Source organism: Aquarana catesbeiana, linkage group LG11 (assembly GCF_042186555.1).
Source record: "Aquarana catesbeiana isolate 2022-GZ linkage group LG11, ASM4218655v1, whole genome shotgun sequence".
Lineage (NCBI taxonomy): Eukaryota > Metazoa > Chordata > Amphibia > Anura > Ranidae > Aquarana > Aquarana catesbeiana.
In genome coordinates, this window is record NC_133334.1 from 255,869,696 (window position 1) to 255,881,864 (window position 12,169).

The window sequence follows — 12,169 nt, forward strand, 5'->3', positions numbered from 1 at the left end:
GTTGGGTTGCAGTAGGTGAAGTCTGTGGAGGGAAGGGGACGGGAGGGTTGGTTTGCAGTAGGTGAAGTCTGTGGTGGGAAGGGGACGGGAGGGTTGGGGTGCAGTAGGTGAAGTTTGTGGAGGGAAGGGGATGGGAGGGTTGGGGTGAAGTCTGTGGAGGGAAGGGGACGGGGGGGGGTTGGGGTTCAGTAGGTGAAGTCTGTGGAGGGAAGGGGACAGGAGAGTTGGGGTGCAGTAGGTGAAGTCTGTGGAGGGAAGGGGATGGGAGGGTTGGGGTTCAGTAGGTGAAGTCTGTGGTGGGAAGGGGACGGGAGGGTTAGGGTGCAGTAAGTGAAGTCTGTGGAGGGTTGGGGTGCAGTAGATGGAAGTTTGTGGAGGGAAGGGGACGGGAGGATTGGGGTGCAGTAGGTGAAGTCTGTGGAGGGAAGGGGACGGGAGGGTTGGGGTGCAGTAGATGGAAGTCTGTGGAGGGAAGGGGACGAGAGGGTTGGGGTGCAGTAGGTGAAGTCTGTGGAGGGAAGGGGACGGGAGGGTTGGGGTGCAGTAGGTGAAGTCTGTGGAGGGAAGGGGACGGGAGGGTTGGGGTGCAGTAGGTGAAGTCTGCGGAGGGAAGGGGACGGGAGGGTTGGGGTGCAGTAGGTGAAGTCTGTGGAGGGAAGGGGACGGGAGGGTTGGGGTGAAGTCTGTGGAGGGAGGGGGACGGGAGGGTTGGGGTGCAGTAGGTGAAGTCTGTGAAGGGAAGGGGACTGGAGGGTTGGGGTGCAGTAGATGGAAGTTTGTGGAGGGAAGGGGACAGGAGGATTGGGGTGCAGTAGGTGAAGTCTGTGGAGGGAAGGGGACGGGAGGGTTGGGGTGCAGTAGATGGAAGTCTGTGGAGGGAAGGGGACGAGAGGGTTGGGGTGCAGTAGGTGAAGTCTGTGGAGGGAAGGGGACGGGAGGGTTGGGGTGCAGTAGGTGAAGTCTGTGGAGGGAAGGGGACGGGAGGGTTGGGGTGCAGTAGGTGAAGTCTGTGGAGGGAAGGGGACGGGAGGGTTGGGGTGCAGTAGGTGAAGTCTGTGGAGGGAAGGGGACGAGAGGGTTGGGGTGAAGTCTGTGGAGGGAGGGGGACGGGAGGATTGGGGTGCAGTAGGTGAAGTCTGTGGAGGGAAGGGGATGGGAGAGTTGGGGTTTAGTAGGTGAAGTCTGTGGTGGGAAGGGGATGGGAGGGTTGGGGTTCAGTAGGTGATGTCTGTGGAGGGAAGGGGATGGGATTGTTGGGGTGCAGTAGGTGAAGTCTGTGGAGGGAGGAGGACGGGAGGGTTGGGGTTCAGTAGGTGAAGTCTGTGGTGGGAAGGGGACGGGAGGATTGGGGTGCAGTAGGTGAAGTCTGTGGAGGGAAGGGGACGGGAGGGTTGGTTTGCAGTAGGTGAAGTCTGTGGTGGGAAGGGGACGGGAGGGTTGGGGTGCAGTAGGTGAAGTTTATGGAGGGAAGGGGATGGGAGGGTTGTGGTGAAGTCTGTGGAGGGAAGGGGACGGGAGGGTTGGGGTGCAGTAGGTGAAGTCTGTGGAGGGAAGGGGACGGGGGGGTTGGGGTGCAGTAGGTGAAGTCTGTGGAGGGAAGGGGACGAGAGGGATGGGGTTCAGTAGGTGAAGTCTGTGGAGGGAAGGGGACGAGAGGGTTGGGGTTCAGTAGGTGAAGTCTGTGGAGGGAAGGGGACGGGAGGGTTGGGGTTCAGTAGGTGAAGTCTGTGGTGGGAAGGGGACGGGAGGGTTGAGGTTCAGTAGGTGAAGTCTGTGGAGGGAAGGGGACGGGAGGGTTGGGGTGCAGTAAGTGAAGTCTGTGGAGGGAAGGGGACGGGAGGGTTGGGGTGCAGTAGGTGAAGTCTGTGGAGGGAAGGGGACGGGAGGGTTGGGGTTCAGTAGGTGAAGTCTGTGGTGGGAAGGGGACGGGAGGGTTGGGGTTCAGTAGGTAAAGTCTGTGGTGGGAAGGGGACGGGAGGGTTGGGGTTCAGTAGGTGAAGTCTGTGGAGGGAAGGGGACGGGAGGGTTGGGGTGCAGTAGGTGAAGTCTGTGGTGGGAAGGGGACGGGAGGGTTGGGGTGCAGTAGGTGAAGTCTGTGGTGGGAAGGGGACGGGAGGGTTGGGGTGCAGTAGGTGAAGTCTGTGGAGGGAAGGGGACGGGAGGATTGGGGTGCAGTAGATGGAAGTCTGTGGAGGGAAGGGGATGGGTGGGTTAGGGTGTACTAGGTAAAGTCTGTGTAGGGAAGGGGACAGGAGGCTTGGGGTTCAGTAGATGAAGTCTGTGGAGGGAAGGGGCCGGGAGGATTGGGGTCTAGTAGGTGAAGTCTGTGGAGGGAAGGGGTTGGGAGGATTTGGGTTCGGTAGATTAAGTCTGTGGAGGGAAGGGGACGGGAGGGTTGGGGTGCAGTAGGTGAAGTCTGTGGAGGGAAGGGGATGGGAGGGTTGGGGTTCAGTAGGTGATGTCTGTGGAGGGAAGGGGACGGGATTGTTGGGGTGCAGAAGGTGAAGTCTGTGGAGGGAGGAGGACGGGAGGGTTGGGATTCAGTAGGTGAAGTCTGTGGTGGGAAGGGGACGGGAGGATTGGGGTGCAGTAGGTGAAGTCTGTGGAGGGATGGGGATGGGAGGGTTGGGGTGCAGTAGGTGAAGTCTGTGGAGGGAAGGGGACAGGAGGGTTGTGGTGAAGTCTGTGGAGGGAAGGGGACGGGAGGGTTGGGGTGCAGTAGGTGAAGTCTGTGGAGGGAAGGGGACGGGGGGGTTGGGGTGCAGTAGGTGAAGTCTGTGGAGGGAAGGGGACGAGAGGGTTGGGGTTCAGTAGGTGAAGTCTGTGGAGGGAAGGGGACGAGAGGGTTGGGGTTCAGTAGGTGAAGTCTGTGGAGGGAAGGGGACGGGAGGGTTGGGGTTCAGTAGGTGAAGTCTGTGGTGGGAAGGGGACGGGAGGGTTGAGGTTCAGTAGGTGAAGTCTGTGGAGGGAAGGGGACGGGAGGGTTGAGGTGCAGTAAGTGAAGTCTGTGGAGGGAAGGGGACGGGAGGGTTGGGGTGCAGTAGGTGAAGTCTGTGGAGGGAAGGGGACGGGAGGGTTGGGGTTCAGTAGGTGAAGTCTGTGGAGGGAAGGGGACGGGAGGGTTGGGGTTCAGTAGGTGAAGTCTGTGGTGGGAAGGGGACGGGAGGGTTGGGGTTCAGTAGGTAAAGTCTGTGGTGGGAAGGGGACGGGAGGGTTGGGGTTCAGTAGGTGAAGTCTGTGGAGGGAAGGGGACGGGAGGGTTGGGGTGCAGTAGGTGAAGTCTGTGGTGGGAAGGGGACGGGAGGGTTGGGGTTCAGTAGGTGAAGTCTGTGGAGGGAAGGGGACGGGAGGGTTGGGGTGCAGTAGGTGAAGTCTGTGGAGGGAAGGGGACGGGAGGGTTGGGGTTCAGTAGGTGAAGTCTGTGGTGGGAAGGGGACGGGAGGGTTGGGGTTCAGTAGGTAAAGTCTGTGGTGGGAAGGGGACGGGAGGGTTGGGGTTCAGTAGGTGAAGTCTGTGGAGGGAAGGGGACGGGAGGGTTGGGGTTCAGTAGGTGAAGTCTGTGGAGGGAAGGGGACGGGAGGGTTGGGGTTCAGTAGGTGAAGTCTGTGGTGGGAAGGGGACGGGAGGGTTGGGGTTCAGTAGGTAAAGTCTGTGGTGGGAAGGGGACGGGAGGGTTAGGGTTCAGTAGGTGAAGTCTGTGGAGGGAAGGGGACTGGAGGGTTGGGGTGCAGTAGATGGAAGTTTGTGGAGGGAAGGGGACGGGAGGATTGGGGTGCAGTAGGTGAAGTCTGTGGAGGGAAGGGGACGGGAGGGTTGGGGTGCAGTAGGTGAAGTCTGTGGAGGGAAGGGGACGGGAGGGTTGGGGTTCAGTAGGTGAAGTCTGTGGAAGGAAGGGGACGGGAGGGTTGGGGTGCAGTAGGTGAAGTCTGTGGAGGGAAGGGGACTGGAGGGTTGGGGTGCAGTAGATGGAAGTTTGTGGAGGGAAGGGGACAGGAGGATTGGGGTGCAGTAGGTGAAGTCTGTGGAGGGAAGGGGACGGGAGGGTTGGGGTGCAGTAGATGGAAGTCTGTGGAGGGAAGGGGACGAGAGGGTTGGGGTGCAGTAGGTGAAGTCTGTGGAGGGAAGGGGACGGGAGGGTTGGGGTGCAGTAGGTGAAGTCTGTGAAGGGAAGGGGACGGGAGGGTTGGGGTTCAGTAGGTGAAGTCTGTGGAGGGAAGGGGACGGGAGGGTTGGGGTTCAGTAGGTGAAGTCTGTGGTGGGAAGGGGACGGGAGGGTTGGGGTTCAGTAGGTGAAGTCTGTGGTGGGAAGGGGACGGGAGGGTTGGGGTTCAGTAGGTAAAGTCTGTGGTGGGAAGGGGACGGGAGGGTTGGGGTTCAGTAGGTGAAGTCTGTGGAGGGAAGGGGACGGGAAGGTTGGGGTTCAGTAGGTGAAGTCTGTGGAGGGAAGGGGACGGGAGGGTTGGGGTTCAGTAGGTGAAGTCTGTGGTGGGAAGGGGACGGGAGGGTTGGGGTTCAGTAGGTAAAGTCTGTGGTGGGAAGGGGACGGGAGGGTTGGGGTTCAGTAGGTGAAGTCTGTGGAGGGAAGGGGACTGGAGGGTTGGGGTGCAGTAGATGGAAGTTTGTGGAGGGAAGGGGACGGGAGGATTGGGGTGCAGTAGGTGAAGTCTGTGGATGGAAGGGGATGGAAGGGTTGGGGTGCAGTAGATGGAAGTCTGTGGAGGGAAGGGGACGAGAGGGTTGGGGTGCAGTAGGTGAAGTCTGTGGAGGGAAGGGGACGGGAGGGTTGGGGTGCAGTAGGTGAAGTCTGTGGAGGGAAGGGGACGGGAGGGTTGGGGTGCAGTAGGTGAAGTCTGTGGAGGGAAGGGGACGGGAGGGTTGGGGTGAAGTCTGTGGAGGGAGGGGGACGGGACGGTTGGGGTGCAGTAGGTGAAGTCTGTGGAGGGAAGGGGACTGGAGGGTTGGGGTGCAGTAGATGGAAGTTTGTGGAGGGAAGGGGACAGGAGGATTGGGGTGCATTAGGTGAAGTCTGTGGAGGGAAGGGGACGGGAGGGTTGGGGTGCAGTAGATGGAAGTCTGTGGAGGGAAGGGGACGAGAGGGTTGGGGTGCAGTAGGTGAAGTCTGCGGAGGGAAGGGGACGGGAGGGTTGGGGTGCAGTAGGTGAAGTCTGTGGAGGGAAGGGGACGGGAGGGTTGGGGTGCAGTAGGTGAAGTCTGTGGAGGGAAGGGGACGGGAGGGTTGGGGTGCAGTAGGTGAAGTCTGTGGAGGGAAGGGGACGGGAGGGTTGGGGTGAAGTCTGTGGAGGGAGGGGGACGGGAGGATTGGGGTGCAGTAGGTGAAGTCTGTGGAGGGAAGGGGACGAGAGGGTTGGGGTTCAGTAGGTGAAGTCTGTGGAGGGAAGGGGATGGGAGAGTTGGGGTTTAGTAGGTGAAGTCTGTGGAGGGAAGGGGACGGGAGGGTTGGGGTGCAGTAGGTGAAGTCTGTGGAAGGAGGAGGACGGGAGGGTTGGGGTTCAGTAGGTGAAGTCTGTTTTGGGAAGGGGACGGGAGGATTGGGGTGCAGTAGGTGAAGTCTGTGGAGGGATGGGGACGGGAGGGTTGGGGTGCAGTAGGTGAAGTCTGTGGAGGGAAGGGGACAGGAGGGTTGGGGTGAAGTCTGTGGAGGGAAGGGGACGGGAGGGTTGGGGTGCAGTAGGTGAAGTCTGTGAAGGGAAGGGGACGGGAGGGTTGGGGTTCAGTAGGTGAAGTCTGTGGAGGGAAGGGGACGAGAGGGTTGGGGTTCAGTAGGTGAAGTCTGTGGAGGGAAGGGGACGGGAGGGTTGGGGTTCAGTAGGTGAAGTCTGTGGTGGGAAGGGGACGGGAGGTTTGGGGTTCAGTAGGTGAAGTCTGTGGAGGGAAGGGGACGGGAGGGTTGGGGTGCAGTAAGTGAAGTCTGTGGAGGGAAGGGGACGGGAGGGTTGGGGTGCAGTAGGTAAAGTCTGTGGTGGGAAGGGGACGGGAGGGTTGGGGTTCAGTAGGTAAAGTCTGTGGTGGGAAGGGGACGGGAGGGTTGGGGTTCAGTAGGTAAAGTCTGTGGTACGAAGGGGACGGGAGGGTTGGGGTTCAGTAGGTAAAGTCTGTGGTGGGAAGGGGACGGGAGGGTTGGGGTTCAGTAGGTGAAGTCTGTGGAGGGAAGGGGACGGGAGGGTTGGGGTGCAGTAGGTGAAGTCTGTGGAGGGAAGGGGATGGGAGGATTGGGGTGTAGTAGATACCCATTGATACTATTTATATATCAATCAGAACTGGTGCCCACCCTGTCTATGGGGTCGATGAAGGCTAAACACTCAGCGTAGTGATTGGTTGTGAATCTGGCGAGCTGTCCAGTCATATTCCAGGATTGGTCCTGTTCTCTTCTTCTATAGCTGGGTATACAGTAGTAGAATTCCATTTGAAATTTTTCTTTGTAAGAACGTTTGTTTATTTCTCTAATCACTAGTGGGGACAAATCAACATTCACTTTTGATTGCTGTGACAAGAATATTCGAAGGAGGATGGAAATTTTTCTCTCCAATTAACGAATTTGCAACCGTGTATGTGGTTTTTGTTCGGTAAAGTCTATTCACTCCAAAATCCAATGTTGAAGCAAACTAAATCTTCAAATACTTTTAAAAGACGATCAGTCAGTGTCCAATGTGACATCACACAGTGCGAGGATTAGTGAGGGGGGTGTGGATGTGAGTGTGCAGTGGGAGTGTCTGTGTGGAGGGGGCGGGGATGGGGGAGGTCCATGGGAGGAATTCTTTGTATATAGAGCAGGAAGTGATACTTTGTAAGAAGTTTTCTCCAGTCTGTGCAGAGCGATCGTCTCCTCCACCATGGGGCAGATTGAATGGGCGATGTGGGCCAACGAGCAGGCGCTGGCATCCGGACTCAGTGAGTACCCCTCCCCGCTTTGTCTTTATTTTATTATTTATTCCACCAATTAGATCTTTACCTGTAGAGGAACTACAAGGCTCAGCATTGGTCAGATAAGGGATGCTAGGGCTTGTAGTTCCTCCACAGATAAAGATCGTAAATGTCCCAATGTCAGCAAAAAGAGATCGGAGAACGATTATCGACACCTGGTCAGGATGTGGGGGCGATGTCTGATTGGACGATAACGTATATGAGAGATCGAGGGAGGTTATTCTTTAATATTCACTGATGATAAAACCCGATAGCGGTATTCAGCGACCAATCTGACCCATCTGCATACCTGGACACAGAAGACTCGTGTTGGTTTATTTAAGAAAAACGGTAAAATCATCGATTTGAATCTCCTGCACTTTTAAATGGAGAATCAGGACGTGAAATAACAATACGAGATAAATAAGACAACGTTAACTTTTGTTTTTTTTTTTTTGTTTTTTTCACCTTTTTATACAGCAGAAAACATTGGGCAGATTTTTCATAAATTGGACAGCTGGAATCTGTTTGTAACCTTTCTAAAAGTTCACCATATATGTTACAATCTAATTGTACAATCAACTTCAGATTTATCAAAAGTATGTAATAGGAGGACCTCCCTCGTCCATCCAATCTGTGTCCAATCAGATGTCCCTTATACTTATTTCTTGTTGGTAGATCTAAGGCTGTACAATCTGATTTGTAAAATCTCCTTTGCGATTTACCAAAACTTCTTTATAATACGAGGACATGCCTTAAACAAACCAATAAAATGATATCCAACCAAAGGGGCCCCTTGCACTAGATACTTGGTGGTAGATCTAAAGGAGCTTGTACAATCAGATTGTAATATATGTGTGTGTGTGTGGTGCGGTTATACAGGTCTGAGTTTTCTCTGGCAGATTTGATGTCGGTAAATATCTGGAAGATATACAAAGAGATACCTCCTGGCCAGCAATCCCCACTTCTGCCAGCCTCAGAAGAAGACGCTGACCATACACTATACAATCTGATTGTACAATCTTCTTTAGCTCTAGCAGTATGTATGTAGTAGAAGGGCCGGGATGAAGTCTTTAGCCAGGAAATCACAATACCTGGGTGAGCTTGTAAGGTGTATGGTCAAATTTAGTCCAATCAAAACTCCCTCTAACAGTGATTGGCTGGTGGGCATCTGTGCTATAGACACAAGATTGTCACCTCATCCTTCCAAAGGAGGTCAGACTGAGCTCTGTGGCGTATTTCTAAGTGTGCCGAGTAACCTGCTGTAAAAAAAAAAAAAAAACGATTGCGTGGCTTTGTAGGCGCTGTGGAGGGTCTGGAGTCCTGGAGAGAAGTCGGCGAGGATTCGCCTCCTCTGTATCCATCCATATATGAAGTACCAGTCCTGGGTGACCCTCTAAGTTTCTACTGACCCTTACATGTCTCAGATAGCAGTTGTGGGTGGACTGGCCCATTAACCCTTTCATGTCTCAGCTGACAAATCTAAAAGGCCTGTCCACACAACTATTAACCCTTTCATGTCTCAGCTGACAGTTTTGGGTGGACTGGCCCTTTAAGTTTCTAATAATACTTTCATGTCTCAGTTTTGGGTGGACTATTAACTAATTCCTGCCTTCGCTAGCTGTCTATGGTCTGTTAGGTTCCCGCCCCCCGCAGGCCCCGCCCTCTGCAGTTTTGGGGATTATAAATGGTATTTGCTTTGTAATAACAATCATAGAATGTTGAAGGGTGCGGCGAATGGTTTTGTTTCCTTAGTTCTGCATTCAGGTTTTTCCCCTCTGATGACCAACTGGGAACATTATCTGTAACTCCAAAATAGCGATATTTTAATTTTGGGTGGATGGTGATCACCATCCGGCTCCCCTTTGTACTGGACAGCGACAGCGCAGCATGTCTTAAGCAGCCAATGAAAATATCACAGTGGAGTAAGAAGGGAGTGAATTATTATATTTTAAGTGGAAAGTCGCATCAATGCGTCACACATCGCACCAACGCATGTAACCTACTTCGCACCGCTGCAATGGTGTCCATCCTAAACAATGGATGCATTACTGGGTGTTGTGCGCTGCATTGCCTAACACCCCATTCACACTTGTGCGGCCTGACATGCGACTTTGGACATCGAAGTCGCATGACAAGTTGTATCCCAATGATAACCAATCATATATGTGCAACTTATTCACACTTGTAGGACTTCAAAGTGCAGCTTTGATGCAACCTTGGATGGGAGCGACTTGTCCCTCTGCAAAGTCAGACCCACTGTTGCATGAAAAACTTTCAGGTACGACTTTCATGCAACTTTTGAGGGTTCACATTGAATTCTATGGCCCTCAAGCTGCGTGAAAGTTGGACCAAAGTAGTGCATGAACAACTTTGATGTCACTGAGATATTAAAGCCTTGTGTTTTTTGTTTTGTTTGTTTTTTTGTTTGTTTTTTGCTTTTTGTTATTTCTAAATCAACAAACATGTTATACTTGCCTGCTCTTTGTAATGGTTTTGCACAGATCCTCCTCTTCTCGGGTCCCTCTTCTGTGCTCCTGGCTCCTCCTTCCTGCCCCCACAATAAGCAGCTTACTGTGAGGGCACGCTCCCAACCCACAGCTCTGTGTCCATTCACCTGGAGCTTGGCCCTGCCCCCGCGTCTCCTGATTGGCTTACTGGCTGTGATTGACAGCAGCGGGAGCCGTTGGTTCCCGCTGCTGTCAGAAGCCAATCGGGAGTGTGAATCGCAGGAGAGGCAAGGCTCTCGTGGACATCACTGGATTGAGAGGGGGCTCAGGTAAGTATTGGGGTGGGGGGCTGCTGCACACAGAAGCTTTTTTTACCTTTATGCATAGAAGGTGAAATGCATGAAGGTAAAAAAAAAAAAAAAACCTTGTGCCTTTACAAGCACTTTAACATCCCATTCACACTTGTGCAACTTGTCGTGCAGCTTTGGACATCAAAGTTGCATTTCATGTCGTTCCCCGTGTTCTACAATGATCACCATTCATATATGTGCGACCTAAAGTCGCAGCGACTTCAAAGTAGTTCATGCACCACTTTGGTTCGACTTTCATGCAACTTGAGTGCTAAAGACTTCAATGTTCACTTGGGTTGCACTGATACTGAGCTTTTGCATGAGATATGAGTACTTGTGCAAATGCTCCGATATCTAAACTGATACCTTTGCGGTGCGATCTTAGCCCATACAAAATGAATGGGTTCAAATCACACTGTAAAGATTTGCATGCAATTTGAACAGGAATGTGCTGCAATTCCTGTCTGCTTCACATGCGTTTCCCGCCAACACCCCTGTGTGAACCCAGGCTTGTCATAGTGAATTCAGCCTGGGTTCACACAGGAGCAGTGCGGGAAAATAGCAGCACATTGTGTTTTAAATGACATGCGATTCTTTGTAGTGCGATTTGAGCCTTTTCATTTTGTATGGGCTCAGAACGCACTGCAAAGGTATCAGTGATAAAAAAAAAAAAACTATCAGTGCCACCCTAAGGTTATCCCTCAAAGGTTGCATGAAAGTCGTACCCGAATGTATTACATGCAACTTTGGATTCCACTTTGCAGAGGGACACCAAGTCGCACCCATCCAAAGTTGCACTCCAAATTCCTACAAGTATTTGAATTCGTACAAATGTGAGTGGAGCCTCAGTGCATAGGGGGCACTATTCAGAATGAACGGTACAGAAACGCATGTTGCTGCGACATTTGGTTCACACTTACAGCTGCAACAGAGTGTGCGCCGATTCTAATTTCAGTGGACTGCCCTACATGCAAGAAATGCAGAAAAGACCCAGACTCTTTTCTAAGAATGCGCCACCATGCAGTTTGACACCACTGGGCGTCTGCTAATGGGCAGCGCGTTTCTGTGCATGTAGGGAAAGTGCACAATTTTGCACGCGTTTCCAACATGGAAAGGTGAGAGCCTGGCCTGAGGTTCCATCCACACCCTGCAGGTGCCACAGAGGGTGCGCATTCCCATGTGGCACAATTTCAGTGGGCTGCAGGAAATAAGTCAGTGTTTTATTTTCAAGCCGCACCATGCGTTTCGGGAACATGAAAACATGCATGGGAGGGGCCGTTAAGAATCATTGGCATTGCTACTCATCTGTTAAAGCTCAGCATGTTCCTGTGCATGTCAGGAATGCGTGCGATTTTTGCACGCACATCCCCGACATGCACAGATGTGAACGCAGCCTTAAAGGACATCGCAACTAAATGCAACATTAGTCTGACAGCGGTTACAACCCTTCCCCCACACTAACCAAAAGTAATTTGGGCTTTAAGCTTTGCACTCGGCATGTCGGCGAACTGTTCGGTGGCGCGGTACTGGAGCGTCTTGACTTAGCTGAGCACAGCAGTCACCCGGGTGGGGGAGGTGAAGGGGTTAATAATAATAATAAAGCAGTAAATGAGGAAGTGAAATGAGGAAGTCGGGCTTTCAGGCAGAGCCGGGAATTCACCTCCTCCACCCAAACCCAGAGATTGCACCATGGCTCAACGGATCGCAAGTTCTTGGGTCAACACAAGTTGTGTAATGCAGCTGATTTTTCGGCTGTTTCAGGTGTTTGTTTGTGTGTGTGTGTGTGTGTGTGTGTGTAATCCTCGCCTCGTCCTTTCTAGAATCCCTCTGCATGTTAAAGGGTCACTCCGCCCCAAGTAAAGGATTTCTATAGAGTGATGATTTTCTTATTGTTTTTTATTGACCAGATATGCAGAAAAAGAAAGTTTCTTTAAAGTATCCAACTCGTTTCGGGGACCTATAGGCCCCTTCATCAGGGCTCGGACTTCTCAGAGATGTGTCTCTTGAGCGACCCGTGTAATACAAACCCTGATACCTGCCCCAGCCCCTGGGAAATCCTGATGGTGTCCCCACTGGGGAGATTCACCCCTCTCCACATGTTCTGGAGTCACTGAGAGGTGGAGAGCTTTGCTCTTCCTGTTGTGCGTCTGGGACAGGAAGTGAAGGGAAATCTGACACTGATAGGTGTGTAATTCAACATTTCTCAACCCCTTTTCGTACCTTTTTTGAATGCAAATTAAATAATGCAAATTAAATCTCAAGGAACCGCATTCTAAAATGGGGGTCCCCTCCTTGACATCAGAATCCTCAGCTTCCCCCCCCCTTCCGGTCAGAGTCCTCAGACCTCCCAAGCACTTCACATCAGAGTCCTCAGCCATCATACCCACCCCCATTTAGAGCTCTGAGGACCCCGCCCACCTCTTTACATCAGAGTCCTCAAGATTCACC

The 12,169-nt window shown here is 52.9% G+C and overlaps 1 protein-coding gene across 1 annotated transcript in view; it reads left to right on the top strand.

Moving 5' to 3' along the window:
- Positions 1-6,759: 6,759 nt before the first annotated feature.
- Positions 6,760-12,169, top strand: part of CYBA (cytochrome b-245 alpha chain) — a 24,202-nt gene continuing 18,792 nt past the window's right edge. Inside the window, exon 1 of the mRNA XM_073605707.1 lies at positions 6,760-6,909. Within this exon, the coding sequence (XP_073461808.1) occupies positions 6,852-6,909 (58 nt within the window). The 5' untranslated portion in view covers positions 6,760-6,851. The remainder of the gene's footprint in view (positions 6,910-12,169) is intronic.